This window comes from Pangasianodon hypophthalmus, chromosome 25, assembly GCF_027358585.1.
Source record: "Pangasianodon hypophthalmus isolate fPanHyp1 chromosome 25, fPanHyp1.pri, whole genome shotgun sequence".
In the NCBI taxonomy this organism is placed as follows: domain Eukaryota; kingdom Metazoa; phylum Chordata; class Actinopteri; order Siluriformes; family Pangasiidae; genus Pangasianodon; species Pangasianodon hypophthalmus.
In genome coordinates this window covers 10,351,992-10,373,542 of record NC_069734.1, presented here as the reverse complement: position 1 = coordinate 10,373,542, position 21,551 = coordinate 10,351,992, and the positions used below count along the sequence as shown (strand labels likewise).

General features: G+C 37.5%; 1 protein-coding gene and 1 long non-coding RNA gene across 3 annotated transcripts; one reads left to right on the top strand and one right to left on the bottom strand.

Moving 5' to 3' along the window:
* Positions 1–121: 121 nt before the first annotated feature.
* On the bottom strand, positions 122–21,059 carry serinc4 (serine incorporator 4). Of its 2 annotated transcripts, none has more exons than XM_053229537.1 (12): positions 20,862–21,059; positions 13,182–13,349; positions 12,843–13,021; positions 11,229–11,308; positions 7,921–8,014; positions 7,327–7,538; positions 5,698–5,793; positions 4,048–4,174; positions 3,900–3,972; positions 2,774–2,813; positions 2,527–2,680; positions 122–2,400 (listed from the first exon to the last, which is right to left on the bottom strand). In XM_053229537.1, exons 1-12 carry the CDS (start codon positions 20,889–20,891, stop codon positions 2,190–2,192), a joined length of 1,464 nt encoding a protein of 487 aa, XP_053085512.1. In that variant the 5' UTR covers positions 20,892–21,059; the 3' UTR covers positions 122–2,189. The 2 variants fall into 2 exon arrangements, with proteins under 2 accessions (XP_053085512.1, XP_026793427.1); XM_026937626.3 differs by lacking the exon at positions 20,862–21,059 and adding an exon at positions 18,996–19,446.
* LOC128317469 (uncharacterized) lies at positions 7,459–12,907 on the top strand. The gene is made up of 5 exons (XR_008300993.1): positions 7,459–7,599; positions 7,683–7,793; positions 8,421–8,490; positions 11,206–11,311; positions 12,768–12,907. It is a non-coding gene; the product is annotated as an uncharacterized LOC128317469 (long non-coding RNA).
* Positions 21,060–21,551: the final 492 nt, after the last annotated feature.

Sequence of the window (21,551 nt, the reverse complement as noted above, 5' to 3'; positions counted from 1 at the left end):
CTGCTTATAAACGAGTATCACTAGCGTAACACTTTGCTCTGCAACCACAGGATATAGTAGAAGTGTGCAGGATATAGTAGAAGTGTGCTTCTCTGTGGAGTTTACCTAAACACCAAATACAAACTGCACCAGCTTAAGGCCATATGTAGTGGATCCACTCCAGATCAACATACCACAGTGGGCCGGGTGTCTTTTTGCCCAACGGCCCAACCTGTTGTATATGTGCTAAAACGTATTTAGAACAGATATGTGCTAAAACGTATTTAGAACAAGCCTAGGTCTACAGAGAATATTGTTACACCTGGCCCTAAGCTGGGACATGTCCAACTGCTATTTTTAATATCTGGGACAAATGTGGCACAGACCAAGTTCAAAAGAGGTTCAAACTCACAAATATATTGACCTCACTGCTAAATCCTACATATATAACTATATAATGTTTCTAAATGAAAGTTCATAATGCAGAATTATGCTTTCAGTACAGTATTTAGGAGCAAACTACCCCTACCGTTCAACACTACTCTTGTCTTTAGCTGAATGGTCATGAGCTGCACGGTAACGCTCATAAGCACAGCAATGGTAAACACTCTTTACTAAAGGGCGTTTTTTTGTTTCTTTGGAATGCAACACCTCCTGGAAATGATGATTTCAGGCCCTTTCTCTGATTACAACCACTCCCCCAAGTACAGCTTAGGGCTGTAATTGAACAGTAATTGCATTTCAGTGTGGCATAACTACAACACAGATGAAAGTGAAGTGCAATGCAACAGGGAATTACGTTCAGTCAGCTTTTACTTCTTAAAAAAGCAATCCCCTTCTGATTGTTTTTCACTGAAGAGATAAAGCGATATAAATGCAATGCAATGAAGGTTCTGCTTTTCTGGTGTGGCATGTTGCCCTTTTCATGTCACTAATGAAAAACATGACAGATTCCAGCTGGCATGAATTCTCTATATTTTACGACCACCTCCCCGGTCTGAAGTAAGATTAAACCATCTAATGACATGTTTGTTCATGTCTTCATTGGTAACTTGGAAGGAAACTGGGTTCTTACATACAGCTCATGTGCCCAGTATGTGTCTTGAGTCTGTTGACAAGAATGTTCAGTGCCATCAACAACAGCTTGACCTGAATTTGGCACTAATCTGTATCATGGATGTGACTGGAAGGATTATTTCATGACTGCCATGGTCATCTGGCCCAAACATGGTGGCGGTGCAAAAAACAAATGCAGCAAAACTTATGGGCTCCTTTTTTAAGCCCATAAAATCGTAATCTAATGGAGAAAGACTGAAACTCTTAGTAAAATAGAATCTGAGTATCTGTGGCACATGGCATGTGTTTTCATGAAAAAAAAAAAACAGTGTGAATTGACATTTAGAAGGAAAGCAAGCATATTTGGAAAATTATTCAGAAGTGCTACACAGGTAAATTACAGTTTAAGCACTTTACAAGCACTTTACAAGTACTACTTTTTTCCTATAAAGGCATTTCCGCTTCCCTTTTCCATGAATAACTGCACAGAAACAGCTTATTATGTGTGGTTTGTTAGAAATATATTTACAAAAATAGCTTGTTTTTCCATGACAGTGACATAAAATGCTCCGAATTAAGTTTGTAATTAGGGTTGGGTTGGTCTAGTAAAATTATTACAGTTCAAAGCTTTCATTCACACTACAGCCAGGAACCGGATGGACCCATCCCCTGCAGCATATGGCTGCCTTATGTGCCAGCAACAGATCACTGAGCAACAGCACTGACAAGTAACAGGACGGCTCATAATTCACATAAATAGTTATTGACATTTTTAAAATAAAACTCTACATAAAGTTCTTTTAAACAGATCTAATCCAGTTATCATCTGATCTAATTTCTTCTAAACAGCAGTCCGCTAGAGGATGTGTCTAAAGCTGACATTATTCCTATCTAAAAAAGGGACAGCTATCTTGTTCACCTTTGTAATCCTTTTGGCAATATCGGCGACTGCTCGGTCGTCATAATCGTAAACATATAGATTGTTCAAGCCTCATCTTTATGCTTCTAGGAGTCCAGCTGTGCTTATGAAGCATCAGAATGCTTGTAGTAAAATTTCTTGCTCGGTGCTCAGAGTCCTGGACTCGCCCAGTTCTTGATAAGATAAGGGCTCTTTCTCAGCTGCACCCTGTGACACCGTGGGATCTGAGAAAAGGTCACACGCTGACGCTCACGTGGCACTGGGAAGCCATTCGTCTTTTGATTCGTGAGCGCTGTGGCTGTTTGGGATCAGGGTGGCAGCGGCACAGCGGGCCCAAGAGGAGCCAGAGGTAAAGCAGAACGCAGGCCCAGCATGAGGAGAGCTTCACATAGAAGGTGGAGTAGCTGCCATGGGTGAAAGTGGTCTCCAACACTGCTGTCTCATAGCTACAAGAGGAAGTGAAGTGTAAAGTAAATAGATCTAGTATGCTAACTTTCATTCAGGTGTAACAACAATCACAACTCCTTCCCTCTCTGATCCAGATCAGTGATCTTAAGCTCCTTATAACTGACCTGAACCAATTGGTGAGGGTCATCATGACATACAGGGATGCTAGGAAGAAGACAAAATGGAAGAAGAAGTAGCTGTAGACCACACGGTGACTCTCGTTATGGATCACTTTCTGGCACCCTTTGCTCTCGTCGTCAATTACAAACTCCTCCTTTGCTGAAAGAGCGATATTGGTCCATAGTTATTAATAGACCTCTATTTTATTATGAAGCAGTGATTGTGAAAGGTGGGGTTCAGTTCTATTCTTACCCTCCTCTTGTTCGGGGCAGCAGAAACAACACGTGGCTTTCTGTAATTTCAGACACAAATTATTACAAATAACATTGTGTGGCCATAGTATTGTAGGGTTGTGGGTGAAAACATAATGGCAGATACAAGCGAGAATTAGTCAAGAATGAGATACTAGAGACGAGAAGGTATGAAAAATAATAATAACAGAGTAACACTTTATTTAGGAGTCCCATATATTTAACATATTAACCAAATAAGTGTGTAAGTGTGTGGTGCATATTCCAAGATACTGAGCAATTATTTTGATAAACAAGGTGGTGAGTATCAAGACAGTTTAACTACAGTATACAGAAATGCTGGACAAGTTCTAGCTATTAAACATGTAACTATGCAGTACAAATACCATAAACCATGGTGTAAAATCAGGGGCTGGATGCAGTGACACTATCTGTATCTGTTTACTGTTTCAAATATCTCTGAATCTGATTTTTTTTTAAATTAAATATAAACCCTACTACTGTGCTCCACACTGGAAAACTCTGGAAAAAAGCCAGAGGTAGAAATACCTGCACTGACAGCACAGGCTGTCAATTCTGACTCTGACAGTTCCTCAACCTCAGCTACATCACTCAAGAGAGACTGTTTTTAACTGTTTTATCTGAGTTTCATATCTAACCACTCCATCACGCCTGCATTAAAGTAAAAACCTCCTGCAAGTTTTTTGTTGTGTCAACCAAAGCACATCTCTAGTCTCAATCAGATGCCCTGTGAATCTTTCTGGAAAGCCTTCTGGGAAAATAAATGAATAAAAAAAAAATAAATAAAAAATAAATCGAGTACGTCCTATTTCTATCTGCATTTGTTTGTATCTTGTTAGAACACTATCTGTTCAATTCTGTTCCATCACTACTCCAGATAATGTGCATTTCTTTATAATACCTACAGCATCTTATACATTTTAGTGAATGAATGCTGATAGATATGGACCAAGTTAATCTAAAGTTAATCAGAAGCACTTTAAGTTTGTGAGCTAACTTTAAAAATGTATATTTTAAAGTTGCATGTAGCGCTCTTGTTATTGTTAATGGTGTAAAATCACTGAGACCTATAGAGGTGCCAAGACTAAATGGGAGGTGCAACCCACCTGGAACTCATATCGATAAACTTTAATCATCCAGAATGGTCCAAAAACTTCAGCCAAGTAAGAAGCCTCATTACTGAAGGGGAACATTAGTTGTTAATGAAATGCAGACACACTGAGTACATTGATCTGGACATGTGAAAATACTCACCATGCAAACAGCACACAGCAGTACATAATGGCAGCACCGATGATAGCAACAGCATTTCCTTCATTCTGAATCTCGTCCCTGCCCACGTTAGGATAGCAAGCAGTCACGTTGACACCCTGGTACTCCACTGAAAAACATACACACAAAGCAGATGCATGTTCCAGTCTTCTGTTTCTATGTATAGGAAATTCATTTAATTCTGTTTTCTAGTAAAGCCAAAGTAAGAGCTTATGTGATCTTCTTCACCCTTAGGGGCTTGTGATGCAGTTACACAGGAATTTGAATTGGGCTCCAGTCAGTGGAACACTGTAGGCTTGTTTAAGGACAAATAGATTTCTTCTCTATAGATTCAGAGAGGACATTGCACTCAATTGTACAACTCCTGAGCTGTTATTTAAGAGGTAGAGAAAATAATATATTATTGCAAAAGAATTTGTGTGGGTTGAAAAGCTATTTTATGTTTTATAGCAAGCTGACTGTGCATATTCATCGAACATGTCAAAGCATAACCCCATACTGCCTGGAGACAACTTATAAGCATATTTTAGACACAGTGTCGTAATGATATAGTCTGACGCCTCAACAGGACTAATAAAATCCTATGATAATACTAATCTTCCTTTCCAGCGATTTTGATTTATATAACTTAAAACTCAAGCTTCAGTTTATTTTCCTTTACCAGGTTGGCACCATATTTAATTAAAACATCTGGTGTCTTTATTTTCTAATACTTTTCTAATATATTTAAAATCAGTCATTTGAAACACTGAATTCAAACACGTGATTATGACTTAGCAGCTTCCGTCCCATGATCATTGCCTCATCCAAGTTTTTGCAATTCTTGAGTGTTCTACTACAACAATCCTTGTCACAGACTGATCATTACTGACATATCAAGATTTTAATAGGAGTGTAAAGGAAGAGCAAAGAGTTACTGGAGCTTTTGCATTCTCTAGTAACTCCTTATTGTTCCTTTATACCCACTTTGCTCAGGACAGGGAATAAAAACCACATGTAATTAGCATTCTATACTGTTCAGGACCCAAAAAACTAAATTTCCCTTGAGATACATGCAATACATGGACAAAAGCTGGGCTGAGTCCAAGTTTCATCCACACAAAGTACAAGACAGAGCTCAGATAACAGGTAAGATAAGGGCTTAGGTTTGTATGTTCATTTACGTTCCTGTAGGTCAGACCATAGCCTAATGGGACAGCGTGATCACCTCAGAACACCTCAGAGAAGCCCTTTACAACTCCTGAGTGTTGAAATGACTGACAGTTGCTTCTCCCTTTACTCCTTACACTCAAGATCAACAAGCCCTCATTTTACCCATGACAGGTTGAGCCAGATTATACTTCCACGCCCGTAACACATTGCCTAATGGCACACAACAGTACCCCCATCATACATTACTGTGTTAATGGGATGTCATTCAGTGCCTTAGGAATGTGATGTGGGCTTCCACATGGCTTTTATTTCTGATGATATATGGAAAGGGATCAGAGGCTAAACACAAAAAATGGACATAGAACACAGTGAAACCATGCATTTATCAATCCCTTAATATGATGCTATGCTATAAAAGATATATCATATTTTTGTGGGATAGATTTTGCTTGCCGTTTTGGGTGTGTGTGTTTGCTGCACCTTTCTCAGGTGGACGGCTGGACAGTGCAGAGAAGGTCAGGTACATGACGTAGCAGCTGATGATGGAGGCCTGCAACAGTCCTGAGCGTGGCTGTTCTGAACACAAGGTAAGAGATGCCGAAGTAAGAGTTACTATCTACTAAATATCTTCGAAAATACCTTACACAAAATAAACTCATTGTATGTGTCAATATACAATATATAGTCTCAGTTGCAGGTGTAATGTTGATTAACACAGTCAACAAAGTTGTTTTTGTCACCAGTTTCATTTCATGTAGATTGTCTATGAAGGTTTTCAAACATCAAGGGTTGAGTTTCTGAAAAGCATTGCAGCATAAAGATCATCGTTAAATGGTAGAGCGAGCATCACATTAAACACTTTCTCTCTCAGTTAAGATGATCTTTGTGCTGCAATGCTTTGGGAAACTCAGCCCTGGTCATTTTAAATGTCTAGATGTAGTGAAGTAGTGAATCAATCTTTTACTGAGTACTTTGAGAGCCTGTGGTGTCTCCACTCTGATTAATTTGCAGTGGGGTTACAAGTTACTGGAAATGTCTTCAGCAACTCACTCTGTCTGTCTTTGTTTGTTTACAGGTCTTCAGTGATGAATTCACACATGGTTTTGTACTTATATATGAATACAGAGCTGCCAACATTGCTAAAACAGAATCTTACCACAAAACCCCTACATTTACAGTAAAGTAATATATTTACATTGCAATATATTTACTTTTTACAGTATATCACTGTATGTAATCTACTACATTTGCATATTTGGCTGACACTTTTATCCAAAGCAACTTACAATTGTGTGTCTATCTAAAATAGTTGTCGCTAAAATAAAGTACACAAAGAGAATCTTTACCATTCTCACTCCTACCTAAAATGTTAGATATCCTAATATACAGTTCATTGCATTTTCTGCTATTTTACTGTAAACCAGTGCACTGCTATAATCGCACAATCATTTAGCATATTTAGCGTATGTCTACAGACAGTCAGCTCCACGCTAACAGCATAAATGATCAAACATATTGGCTAAATTGGCTATTTAAGTACACAGATGTTTGGATTTACTACCAACCAGCTGAATGTATAAGCTTACTTTATATAATTATTAAATATTAACATAACTGCAAGTCCACTCTGCATATAATATTCATATATTATATAATTATTAAATATTAACTGCAAGTCCACTCTGTCAAATATTGCATATAATAAACTATCCACAAGTGTAGTGAAAGATATTTACTGTTGATTAACTGATTTTTTTTAAAGTAAGGATTACTAACCAGAAAAAAAAAGGTTTTGTCACTTTTATTACTGACTTTAACACTTTTATTATTATAGGAGTTTGGTTAGCTAGTTAGCTTTTTTCCAGATAGGCGTCAAGCAACAGTAAGAAAACAGGACAAAAGATGTGTCTTTAGGATTTTGTCTTTGAGATTACTGTAATTAGGGAAAAGAGGTTATTCTGTATTGTGGGTTAAAAAAGTCAAGGTGATTAGTGTTAGAATCTTTAAGGTATTTTTGTGACCATGTACCGTGCACAAGAATGAACACAAATCCATTAACCCTGACTTACTACGTATGACTAGACTACGTGTAGATTTGCTGTAACTGACTTTGCTGGACGCAGGGGGTGACAGCGATGAAGGACATGACTGTGCACAGGCCCAGGTTGGTAAACAGCAGTGCTTTGTTGAGACGGCAAGCAGCCGGGTGTGTGTAGTACTTGTACATGAAGGTAAAAGCTGCAGTGGCGACAACGTAGAAAAAGAAGGTGGCACACATGACCGCCACATACCACTTCTTATCTTCAGCTGCGCCAGTTAACCTGAGGAAGAACAGTGAGACATAAGAGTAGTGAGGTTGACTTTACTCCGGATGTTAACACGGTAAGAGGAGTGTTTGTACTACTGTGTGTTTTTCTTGGACTAGTGCCATTTTCTGCAATGGAGCATTTCTGTTTTTTCTGTAGCTACAGTCCTGTCATGTCTGCTGTGTTGAGTAAGTGATGCCTCATGCTGCCTGTTAGGTTCCACAGACATCTGGGAAAAAGCTGTGTATGAAACAGCAAGCCAGAGGATGAGTGAGTATGAGTGTCTGTATAGATTTGTAGAAAGAGAGAGAGAGAGAGAGAAAGAGAGAGAGAGAGAGAGAGATGGATAAAATTCTGAATGAATGCTGGCTGCATGAACCCACTGCTCTGCACTCACCAGTTCTTATTCCAAGTGTGAGCGAAAGCAGTGATGAGGATGAGCTGAATGAGGATGAAGGAAAAACCTCCCACCACTCCAACATAGTGCCAGGCTAAGAGAGATCAAGAGGAAAGAGGGAACAATGAATAAATAGTGAAAAATACTTTTTAGCTTTTTGCAGCCATAACCTCTTTAACTGTCTGTTTATATTTTAAATTTCTGACCAAAAAAACACATAATCCAAGCTGACATTATTTACAGCTATACTTGTTTTTGAACTATTGCTGATTGAATTAAACCCATTCAATTCAAGTGACCCGTCAAACTGACTAATAACTCAATAGTAAATATAATGAAAATAAACTAAAATAAAACTGAAATAAATAAATGATAAAGTAATAAACTAAAATAAAGTTGGTTTTTTTTTTTTATCACACACCCCCTGTTTATGCTTCATGGACCCCTGGGCATCCTTGTACCTCATTTCTCTACTTCTTTGCTTTCTCTACTATGAGCAGCTCCTGATGAAGTTTACTAATGAGCTGATGAGGTGATGAGGTGTGCTGGCAGACCTGTTTCATTTGGCAGGTAAAATACCTATCATCTCACTCCTCTAGAGTACCGCCAGTCTGCATGAATAACATTTACTGTCTGCAGAAGACTTATTAAAACCTCACTAGATTCATTAGGTGCTGACAGAAATCCTCACTGTGGCCTTTTGGCTGGAAAAAAAAAATCTGTGGGCCAACAGTGCCACCTGGATGAATTCAAGGAGAAGTGTATTCATATACATGGTTAGTGAAGCACTAGTATGTAATGTATGTACACACTGAAAACTGCATATATATATATATATATATATATATATATATATATATATATATATATATATATATATATATATATATATACATACATACATACATACATAAATACAGTGGATATAAAGACTACACACCCATGTTAAAATTGTTTTTGTGAAGTAAAAGAATGAAACTAAGATAAATCATGTCAGATCTTTTCCCACCTTTAAAGTGAAATTGCAAAATAATAGCACACCCCTAAACTAACACTTTGCTGAAGCACCTTTTGATTATATTACACTACTCAGTCTTTTTGGGTGGCACATCTTGACTTGGCAAAATATTCCCACTCTTTCTTACAAAAACATTTTAGATCCAACAAATTGTAAGGGCATTTCCTGTGCACAGCCCTCTTCAGGTCACCCCACAGACTTTTAGTTGGATTTGGGTCTGGGTTCTGAACATCTTTTGGTTAAGTCATTCCTTTGTTGATTTGGATGTATGCTTTGGGTCACTGTCGTGCTAAAAGGGGAAATTCCTTTACATCTTCAGCTTAATAGTAGACACCTGATGGTTTTGCACTAAAACCGACTGGCATTTGTAGCTATTCATGATTTCCTCCATCTTGATAAAAGCCCCAGTTCTGGCTGAGGAAAAACAGCCCTAAAGCATGATGCTGCCATCACCATGCTTCACCATGGGCCTGGTGTACTTTTGTTGATGTGCTTTTTTTTTGCACAAAGCATACTTTTTGGAATTACGGAATTATTATACCATTTTGGTATTGGTCTCATCAGATCATAACACATTGTGCCACCGAGTCTGGGGCGATTTAGTTGGGCTTGGATGTTTTTTTGTGAGAAAGGGCTTCTGTCTAGCCACCATACCCCATAGTCCAGGCAAGTGAAGAATACGAGAGATTGTCGTCACATGCAGAGAGTAATCAGTACTTGTCAGATATTTCTGCAGCTCATTTAATGTTGCCGTTGGTCTCTTGGCAGCCTCCCTAGTAAGATTTTGTCTAGTCCTTTTGTAAATTTTGGACGGCATCCTGTTCTTGATGATGTCACTGTGGTGCTCCATTTTCTCCACTTGTTGATGATGTCCTTCACAGTGTTCCATGGTACATCTAATGTTTTGGAATTTTTTTTGTCCCCCTCACCTGATCGAATCCTTTCGACAGTGTGACCCTGTACAGGCTTTGTAAGCTCTTTACAGACCATGGCTTCAGCAGTCAGATGAAGCCAAGAAGATGTCAACATCAGTGATGGAATTTACATATTACTGCATCCACTTCAATATTATGAAGCCTTTTATTGCAATATACAGTCTATAAAAAGGTCAAATCTAGAACTCTTAAGGGTTTTTTGGCTTCCCCTCTGGTGAAACCCTTAAAGGTTCTGTGTAGAATCTTGCAACAAAGTGTTTCAAAATGGTTCAAAGCTAGAAACTTTTAAGGTAAGAAACCTTAGCTATACAAAGAAAAAAGCAACTGAAGTACCTTTTTAAGAGTCTAGTTACCTCTACCCAACAGTTTTGAGTTCAGATTGTTAGTTTTTAGTTGACTGGGTAAGAAGTGAAAAGTATTAAAGCCATGCCATTTCTTGTTTGGCGTACAATAGATGCAAGCTACCTTAACTTGCAAATCTGGGTTATTTATTTGATAAACATCAGTCAAGCAAGTATATTTGCTGATAAGGTGACTCTATCTTACTGACAAAAAAGTGATCATTGCAGCCAGAGAGAAGTCTATAAAAAACTAAAGGTTGGATTGTATTATGGTAAGATTTTTATAATTAAAAATTTTAAAATTAATGCAGACTCTTTTAAAAATTCCATCACACATCTTAAAGAAAAAGGCCTTTAGAAATCTATGTGAGTCGCTAGGGGACACACTTCTGCAAGTGTGCACAGTTCTGTGCAAAAGTCTTAGGCACTCCATTTTTAATACAAACTTTGTTATAAATTTTTATTTTATGAATTCTAGGCTATAGAACATTTTAGATTTCCAAACATTAGTTTTCCAAACATTAGTTTTCCAGCACAAAATTAAATGTTACAGAAAAATGTTTGTATGTCAGTAAAGAAAGCAGCATATTACATAAGAGACACTTTTCAGACAAAAAAACATAATGAAGGCTGCTGGGTTTCGCTGAAAAAATAAGAAGCAAGTGCATCTGTCAAAGTCTCCAGAAGAACTGTGGCTGGTTCTGAAAGATGCTCAGTAAAACTTAGCAGATAATTTCCTTATAAAACTGCACACATTCTACCTGAAACTGCTATTTTTTTTTAAAGCAAAGGGTCCTCACACCAAATATTGACTTTGTTTCATTTATTACTGTTTATTGCTCTCTACAGTATTTTTCTTAATGTAGAAACATTTATTTTCATTATTTTTGACGGCCTCTTTGCTCTACTGCATTTCTTTGCATGTGCCTAAGACTTTTGCACAGTAATGCATATCCATAGATTTTTTTATATTTTTTTACCATATCCATAGTTTTGCCATTGATCATGACTCACCATGCAGGAAGGAATCAGTGGGGATGAAGAAGGCAGCTGCGACCATCCCGAGGAGTAAAACGAACTTCAAGAACCAGAATCTGGTAAAAGCACAGGAGAAAGTGAACTGTTTTATTACACATGTGTAAATCTGTAAATAGTGAACAGATGGACAGAGTGAGTGTAAAGTCTATTTTTAGCTCACAGTGAGCTTTGTCTCTGTGTGTCTCAGCTCTGTTTGACCCCTGGCCACTGCTCTGTCCTGATATGTAAGAGCTTTAGCGCTGAGCACATCGTGTGGCCCTGTTACACTCTCTAAGAGCCTAATCCTGGGAAGTCCATTCTTCAGATCCTGTGCTATAGTGCAATTGAAAAAGAACGAAAGAAACTAATTGGAATCAAATGTGATGCCTAACAGACTGAATATGCTAAATATGACATTGGATATAATATAGCAGTGATATGAACATGAAACTGAGGCAGGTATCCGATGTGTGTCTTATACTGATGTACTTATTTTAGACAAGTTTGATTAAGAAAAGGCTGGAAAATTTGCTCAAATGCTATTTCTTTGATTAACAATTGTAAAGGATGAGGAAATTATTTTAAACTTAATACTATATATGAGTTATTACTTCCATGCATCATGTTTTTGAGATACAGTACAAAGTGTGTTAATAATTATATATTATATATTAGTTCCAGTGAATGTATTCCGTCTTAAAGGAAATCGCCACCCCTGAAACACATTAAATGTGTTTATATTGAAATATTTGTTTAGTGATTCTTGTGCTAATGTGTTGGTTGGTGCTGTATTTTCATTATTCCTGTGAGAAGTTAGGGTTTGTGTGGTACTCTGTCACAGGGAGACATTGCTTGTGCAGTTCAAATAGCACTTAATAGGAGAAAAATCAGCAATCTCAAACATAAAGGATAACGGTCAGGTTTTGCTGTTAGCACTTAAAAAATAGCAAGAACTTCTTTTCTCACTCACCATTTTTTTTTTTAGCAATATTCAATGTCATATTAATGACAAATCCAATGTAGAAGTAGCTCCAGAAAATAATGCGGCTATACGAAACAGTTGTGCTGAGATAAGGCAGAGAATCTGCTTGGCTAGTTAGCAATCTATGAAATGATGAACCCAATAGAGTTATTATTCGATATTCGATGTTATGCGATATTAACATGAAAGTTGAAGCTTTGGAGGCCAATCTGTTTGAGCAGAGTGTGCAGATGAGAAGATGAGAGAACTAGATAGAACTAGAACTAGAACTAAATGACTAAAGCTCTGCTGCATCGCTCTCTTTAGGTAGACATAAAGTGAGGCTAAAGCCCACTGCACCACTATCAGCAAGTAGTCGAATGGCATTATGGGTAATACAGGAACATACACCAACATGTTGATGAAAAAAAGTCAACCCAGAATTTCATTACAAAATAAATCTTTGAAGATCACACTGAAGCTCCCATGTTAATTATAAAGATGTGTGTTACTGGTACTGTGATTTTGTGTAAGTGTGTTACTGATACTGTGATTTTGTGTATGTTTGTTATTAGTACTGTTAAAAAACAAGAAAAGGCCTCTGTGATCAATGAAGAAATTCCTTCTGATTGATTTGTCATGTTACTGACCCATTGTGGATGAGAGCTCTGAAATCCTGGCTGGACTTCACATCCACGAGAAGAAGGGCCATCATCAGGTAGAAGCAAGCTGTGCCAAAGCAGACCCTGTAGACTGCAGAGTATCCGACCAACATCTCACAGTTTCCTCCACCATGGGCCTCATCACAAATCACATTAAAGAAAGGCACCTAAAGGGGATGAACAATAGCAGCTATGTGAAATGAGGTTTCGGTGTTATCCGTTGTGTGCACCATGACTGAATGTCTTTAGGCTGTGCTAATGCCAGTTTGAACCTTAAACATCAATGGATTTAGAAAGCAATGGAAGACAAATATTAAAACTACCCACATTTTCTCTCACGGCCTCAGAGACAGTACGAGACAGCATGAGGCATGACACGGTGCAGGCCAGGATGTGGAACAGAGTGTACATCAATCGGGTGCTGGTGGAGGACTTGATGGGTGGACAGAAGGAGCAGCATAGCGAGCACGGAGCGGGACCACAGCAGCAACATATCTGTAGGGAAGAAGGAGACAAAAATTGCTTTCCACAGATGTTTATAGAGTTAATACAGGAAGTTCATGTTCTGAAGGACAGGTCTGACTTCTTTTTCCTGACTGATGTTGCTAGCTTTGGGAACATGGTTGTCTGAGAATTTTCAAACTGTACAAAGTAGAAATGGTACTTAGTAATAGAGATGAACTTATTCAAGTTCACTCGTGAGTGTTCTCAACTTCATCACCCCATAAAAATATTTATATTATATATAAATGAAACATGAAAAGTTTTTGTTTCACTTATGGTAACATGTTGTGTGTTTTTTGGCATATAGTCTATGTAAGGAATAAAGCAGGGGATATATAATATAATATAATATAATATAATATAATATAATATAATATAATATAATATAATATAATATAATATAATATAATATAATATAATATAATATAATATAATCAAGTTAAAATAATCAAGTGGCCCTGACGTTAATAACAGGATGTCCTGAAGTGTATATTCCTCTTAAGAGCACAGCAATTCACACACAAATGCAATTTTAATTCATTAAAGAACATGTTGTACTGTTTATTCATTTATAGTATAACATTGGTGAAACAAGTTAATAATTTTATTATAGCAGCTATAAACAGTCATTCCCACTCCAGCCTCTGTTTTTTTTTTTCTCTCAGAGTTATTAAAACAAAAACAAAAAAATCAAAATTAAATTAAAAAAAAACAGCACGAGACACATGATTTTCCTTTCAGAAAACTTAAAGCTATAGCTCAACCACTGGCTGTTAGAAAGCGCTGACACTGGAGACTCCTTCAGATAAAATGTAATCATATCCACAATAATACGTGTTAAAAAATATATATGTTTTAAAAATATTTTTATGTGGAGTGTCTCCCATTCAAGGCACAGTGTATGTTGTTACTATGGAAACAAGCACATTATTATTAAATATTACAGCTGGAACTACTGTCTGAGCTGTGCAGTTATAGAAAATTAAGCAACACCTGCTGACCAATGAGAATCAAGCATTCAACAGAATAGAAGAATTTATAATAACGGGGGAAACTTTATTAGACATGCGATAGCTATATTTAGTGTTGCTGTCACTATGGTTACCATGCAAGCAAAGTATTTTTCTAATACTTTTATACTTATTACACAATTTTTTACATGGTGTATATAAAGCTGAGCTCTGAGGGTATTCCGATTTTTCTTATACAAAGTGGAGCAGAGAGTGATTTGCTGCATGCTGTATCTAAAGTCCTTAAAGCTGCATACAGGTTTTCTGGCCCAATTTAACGAACCAACACCTTTGTGAATCTGCTGAAGTTATATACAAGACCACATGTCGAGAGCTGTTTGAGTTCATGGCTGTGCCACCATTTGGGATGAAGAATTCTACAGCTTTTTTTCAGAGGTTAATCAAATCTGTCCTAGCTGACCTGAAAGGATAGTCATGCTTGATGGCGTTATGGTCTACTGTGTACAGTATATTGACTACAGTGTGGTCACATTCTACTTAACAACCCTGGAGTGCTTGTACAGATTTGAAGAGGCATTCTGGTTTTGTTTTTTTTTCATTCCCAGGTTAGTCTGTTGTATGAAGAGAGAGACAGCTGAGAAAAAGTTGCTACATATACATTTAATTGTTTTGGAGGATAAATGTTAAATATTATCAGGTCTACAGATTATAACCTACATTTAGCTGCGTGTGTGTCTGTGTGTGAGTTTACAGTGAGGGTAGGGCTGCTCAGATTGGGATTAATCCATATAGCTCAGGGCATCTGGATTTTTCTAATGGATCTAGACTGGTAGGTTGCACAGAGGTCAAACTGATTTCATCCTCAACTGTATTGTTTGGGCTAGAGCTAGATCAATTCACTTTGTGATCAGACATTTCCTCATATTAATAAATGCACATATTTGATTTGCCTATTCCTGAACATATTGTGGTTTTGAAATAATCTTACAGCATACACCAAAAGGGATTAATCACAATAAACACATTATGCAGATTTCTACATGAATGAACAGTACCTTCAATCATAAAAGAAATTATGGCATATATGATAAACCATATACAATATCAAAAACATTCCGTCTAGTCGATGTGACTGGATCAACATATAATTCAGTCATATTCACTGAAATTGTGTTTCATCAAACATCCCAGAGAAAAAAATCCCTAAAATGTTGCTTACTAAATTGAACACATCAAAATCTCCTACTTTAAAGAACTTTAATATTTGCTTAATAAAAATATTAATTAATGTATGAATGATGAATTTGTGTATCATTCCCTACTAAAAGCATTAGGAGTTTCTCAAACAGTGTGTTAACTGTTGGATTGACTGAGCACTAAACAGTGAGGTGAATGTCTGCAGAAACAGTAGCAGATGGAAGGATGAGGGATCTGGAGAAACTGGTTCATTTTTGAATGAAGCAGCAACTTTTATTCTATTTGAATTTACTTGTATCATCTTGTATCTAGAGGCATAGCCAGACTTTTTACACTGGGGTAGCCATGTTAGACCCATTGACTTTATTTGGGTGGCAATCTAGGGTGGTTCAAAATACTAATCCACATCCGCAGAAATGAGGCTGTCCTTATCTGTGTATGGCCTGAGTAGGATCCTCATCAGACATAAAAGACACACACGCAACTTTTGTTTGTCATCTAGTAAGCTACAAAACAGTAATAGCTAACATAACATTGATTATATCTTATGAAGTCTATAAACGTTATGGAGTCAATATCATTAGCTAACAGCAGCTAATAAGGAACTGAAGAAATCTAATGGTGAAGTGGCTTCACATAATGAATATACCTCTAAATACTGTAGTCAGTGGGGGCAGGGGATAGTTACTTTCTGTGTTAGAGAGCTAAACTGACTTGTTTCTGCATGATGTTACACTCGTTGAAAGTCCTCCCTGTTCAACATTGTTCATTATCATCTAGTGGTCATTCTGTTATTATTCAAATATTCACAGCTGAAAGTTTTTCCCTATATGTTTTTGTATCATATGACACAGGTAGCTGCAATGATAATGCCTTACTGGAGCGGCCATGCTTCGAGCTACGGTGGCATTGGCCATGCCTTAGCTATGGTCATATAGACACAAAGCATGCCGTATTTCCAGAACACTACATTTCTTCACCAACTTTAGTCCATAGGTAACTAAAAATAGCCACAGATAACAGACAAATTCTTCCACTGTGCAGTTTGCCCTTATTATTATTTAACCTTCAAACCATTAATCTATTAAACGTATATGAGCATCAACAATAAAAGTCCTAATTAAGCTAATATTTATAGATGTCACTGTATGGTCGAAAAACAGTAACACTATTTACTTTTTATCTATTTTACGTTCAACTTACCTAAAATCTATACCTAAACTTCATTGCATGCAAACCATACAAATGGTTCCCAATATTTTTAAGACCTGTAAGATATATATGATTATATATACAATTGCTTTATCAGCATAAGCTTTGAATCATTACACAGATCTACCACAGACAGGAGGGGAAGAGACAGATATCCAGGACTGATAAATGGTTCCTCATCCTCTTAACTTTGACTTTTTCCACAAAGCACCTTTATTTTATCCACAAGCAGCAATGTCACTGCACTGTTCCACCAAATTAGCCAGGTCTGACTTGCAATATGGCCTAAGATGGCTTCATCTGATATATGAGTGATTAATAACTGTGCACACTGTAATGGAAAATATGGATTTACTGTTTTCCTCAACTGCTGAGCCAGTATCGAGCTTTTCCAGTCAAAAATGCAACCATGCGAGGTTAATAGGCTCAGACACTGCAATGGAAACACTATAGAGTCCACAGGAAGAGATACAACTGAACATCAAGTTATGTGAGGACATTCAATACCCAGCAAATGCTTTTACACTGGCCCATTAAACACATGTCACATACCAAACATGAGACCTAAAGCACTTAAGGAAGTAGTTTGACCTTAAACAGAGATGGTGTTTAATGTGTTGTTTCCAGTGAAAGCTGTGAGGGTTTCTCTGGCATGATTTTTGATATTAATGATAGCTGAAGTATATCTTTATCTGTTATAAGTCAAACCCACCCAAAAAACCATCCACACCTACAGCTGAGTGCAAAAATTTGTATACCATTCACACAAAACAATAAAAGCTACCATATTCTTTGACCAGTATTTATTCAATCCTCTTACCATATCGGTTGTCAGTCATTCTCTGTCTTCTCCAAAGGTCTAGAACCAGAGAGTTATGAAAAAAATTCTTTTTACATTTTTTTTCTTATGATTTGTGCAGTATGTTTTGGATTTTTGTCTAATTACAGAATCCTTGTTTCATTTTAATACCTAGAACTATATATAAATTTGTAAAAACAGAGTGAGTGCAAACGTTTGCACTTGTAACGCCACTATTTTGAAATGCATTGGAGAAGATATACACTCACTGACCACTTTATTAGGAACACCTGTACACTTGATCATTTATGCAGTTATCCAATCAGCCAATCATGTGGCAGCAGTGCAATGCATAAAATCATGCAGATACAGGTCAAGAGCTTCAGATAATATTCACACCAAACATCAGAATGGGGAAAGATATCTCAGTGATCTCAGTGACTCTGACTGTGGCATGGTTGTTGGTGTCAGACGGGCCGTTTTGAGTATTTCAGAAACAGCTGATCTCCAACAACAATGTCTGGAATTTACACAGAATGGTGCGAAAAACAAAATACATGCAGTGAGTGACCTTGTTGATGAGAAAGTTCAGAGGAGAATGACCAGACTGGTTTGAGCTGACAAGAAGTCTACAGTAACTTTTAAACACTCATGTCAACTGTGGCGTGCAGAAAAGCATCTCAGGATGCACAATACGTTAAACTTTGAAGTGTATAGCAGAAGACCGCATTGGATTCCACTCCTATCAATTAAGGACAGGAGCACAGGCTCATCAAAACTGGACAGTTGATGATTGGAAAAAGACCAGATAATGTTTTTCCCCCCAATCTTTACATGCTCAGTTGATGAGCCCGTGCCCACTGTAGCTTCAGAGTCCTGTTCTTGGCTGACAGGAGTGGAACCTGATGTGGTCTTCTGCTGTTATAACACATATTCCTCAAGGTTTGATTGTTGTGTATGAGCTGTGCAATGGTCAGAGGTTTACCACTTTTGCATGGTGGATGCTATAAACATTAACATATTAACAGGTTCAATGAAATCCACTATTTACTTTGACTTTTTGTCTCCTTAAAACCTAAACTCCTACTCTGTGTGCAGCAAAATATCCCTAATAATTCTACATTTGAAAGAAAATGTACATTAAAAAGTGACTATTAACAGATGAAAACAGAGTTAATAAGCTAGATATTATGCTATTTATCTTCTTTTGTTTACAACATTGCTTTAAATACAGTATAAACTTCAGAAACTAAAGTAGCTTCTATCAAGTTAAAACTGCTAGCGATGAACTTCTCAAGAATTCAGCACTAGTGGTTTGATGAGAATTTCTATGCATTTGTGCACTGGGATGTAGAAAGAAGAATTTATACAGGCGTCTGTCTCAAAGAAGACTCAAACAACTTCTCTAACAACAGCCTTCTAGCTATTTCGTCAGCTTTGCATTCAAATCTCTCTCACCTGGTAGGCCACCATGTTGAGGAAGTAGTTGTAGACACCTTTGCGGGTTATCACCTGAGCAGTCGCCATGGCTACTTGTGTGATCAACTCTACAAAAACCTAATCAAAGAATTCCAAAGACCAGTTGGTGATGTTTGAAAATATGATAATTTAAGTTAGTACAGAGAGGTCTAGAAGATTCCCCAGACTTCTTCTTAAGGCCTGTGATCCTGTTAACTTCTCCCAAGAGTCAGCATTGGTTCTCAGGGCACAGAAGATCCCCCGCTGTGCACACATTCATCCTTCTAAGCATAGTGAACCCAAAATGAACAGTATCCTGTCAACTGGCTGATGGCAGTGAACGGTGCCAGTAGAGCGAGTGATCGAGGCTGGATGCCCGATAGCCTGCTTTCTCTTTACCCAGGGAGATTAGAGAGGAGGGGGGACTGTTACATGGGTTAGTCCATCTGTCTCGCCCTTCCCCCAGGCAGCACCACAGCATGGATGCAAAAAAAAAATCTGATTGGTGCAGAAGCTTTAATCAGTTCATGGCAAATAATGCAATTAAGTGCAATGCTGTAACTGTAGTGTGCTCTTGGGGATGCCTTTATAGTTCCTTTCCTAGTTAAGAGACACCCAGAGTTTCCCTATTCTGTGAGCTAGATACATAAAGCTACATACATAATCCAATCATTAGACCTTGACCCAGAAAGGCAGACAAGAAGAAAGGCAGACAGAGAACTCTCATTTCTCTGTATAAAGTGTTTCCAATACCAGGAGAATGAGGAATTTCATAAAGAACTTCTTAAAGGTACAGTCTATGTAAATGAGCATTATGAAAACTGTACTAGATGTTAGTGTTATACATATAATGCACTGAGTTAACCTAAATGTATACAAATTATGATGAAAAAAAATCATGAACTCTATAATTAGTGCGTGATTCTTATGCAGAAGATAATCATATGTTATATATGTATCGTATATTTCGTATGTTCTGGTGTATTTATTATTTGGACAGAGCACTGATTTAATACGCAACCAAAACACTGGCAGTTCCAGCAAGCCCTGTCTCCAACACTGCTTAGCATGACATCAAGTGAGATGACGCTGCTGTGCAACTCATTACGACACAGGAACAGGCTTCACTTTACTGTCAATTTTATGGAATTATAACTTAGAAATAGTTCTACTTTTCACATCTTAATTTGTATGCATGAATGTCTAAAGCACCAAGTAGACAGTAGACAAGTAAAATTGTAACTTCTCTTCAAAATAGCAGCAAAAAGTTCCTGTTTAACTGAAGGCCACTAATCCACGGTTGGATACATCGGACTGCAAGTAATTTCTCTAAACCAATTAGTGTATGTTAAAGTAAACAGGTCATACGCACAACAGGCCTCCATTCTCTCACGCACTGAAAACATCGGATGGCCAAAGGACCTCGCTGATAATTGGGGGCCTTGTGAGAGAAGGGGCAACTCACCATCCTGTGAACAGCATGTTTTTCAGCATACAGCTCAAAGCACTGCAGGAAATATTTCATTTCTAATTTCTCACTGAACTAGATTACAGCAACTCTGAATTGAAAATGTGACAAAAAGACACAGATCAATGATAAAAGATCCACATATGTTGGGACAGGTCTTCATAAATCAGGAATTTATAAATCAATGCATATACAGCTCAAAGCTCAAAATCAGCTCCATGTTTTCAAAACGATGCATCATGCTAATGTTATCTAAGATTATTTGAAAGACAGAAAAAAAAATGCTATGAGAACACATTCGGGTCATGAGTCTATATTTAGAGATCCAAGTTACACTGCTGAAAAATAAACTACCCATGCACAATCTAAATAATTTCCAGTCTGCATTATTCTCTTACTTGGGCCCAGCAACAGCGCCAACACGTCATTGTCAGTAATCAAACTGCCAGGAGGAGCTCCAGGTCCACAGATCAATCATACAGTAAGATGAAGATGTTGGTGATGATGGAGTAACGGCACCTATCAAACTTCTGAATCATTCCTCAAGCGCCACAGGTCAGGATAAGCACTTAGACTAGAGCGTAGATGTTGTCTTTAAAGTTGGAAAGCTTTCCTTTTTGTTAAGCTGATTACGGTTAAGTTGTAGGATTGGTTTGGCAGGCAGGAGGAGGGAACAGGTAACAGGTGAAGTTTTTGTAAACATCAGGGAATTCAATTAAATGCTAGTTTATTTATATAGTGCTTTTAACAACGGACATTGAATCAAACCACAAACCATGAACAAGACTCAGAAGAGACCCCATCTTCTTCTGGGTGACACCGGATAGAGTGATTATAACTTATTACTCTTCCACAGCAGTCAGTCAGTACTGAATATGTTGAAAGGATTTTCAATACGAGCATTAGAGTCTTTTTTGATTTCACTGAGTTTTTAGCTTTAAATCTATTGTATCCAAGTAAAGTTATCAGCTGAATAATGGATGAGATTTGGGCATAAACTGTCTTCAGTAAGTGCAATCTTTGGGCTATCCCAGTGAGACCATGAAAAAGTCCATCCTTAATCTAGTGAGTGACATCATGACTGGCTA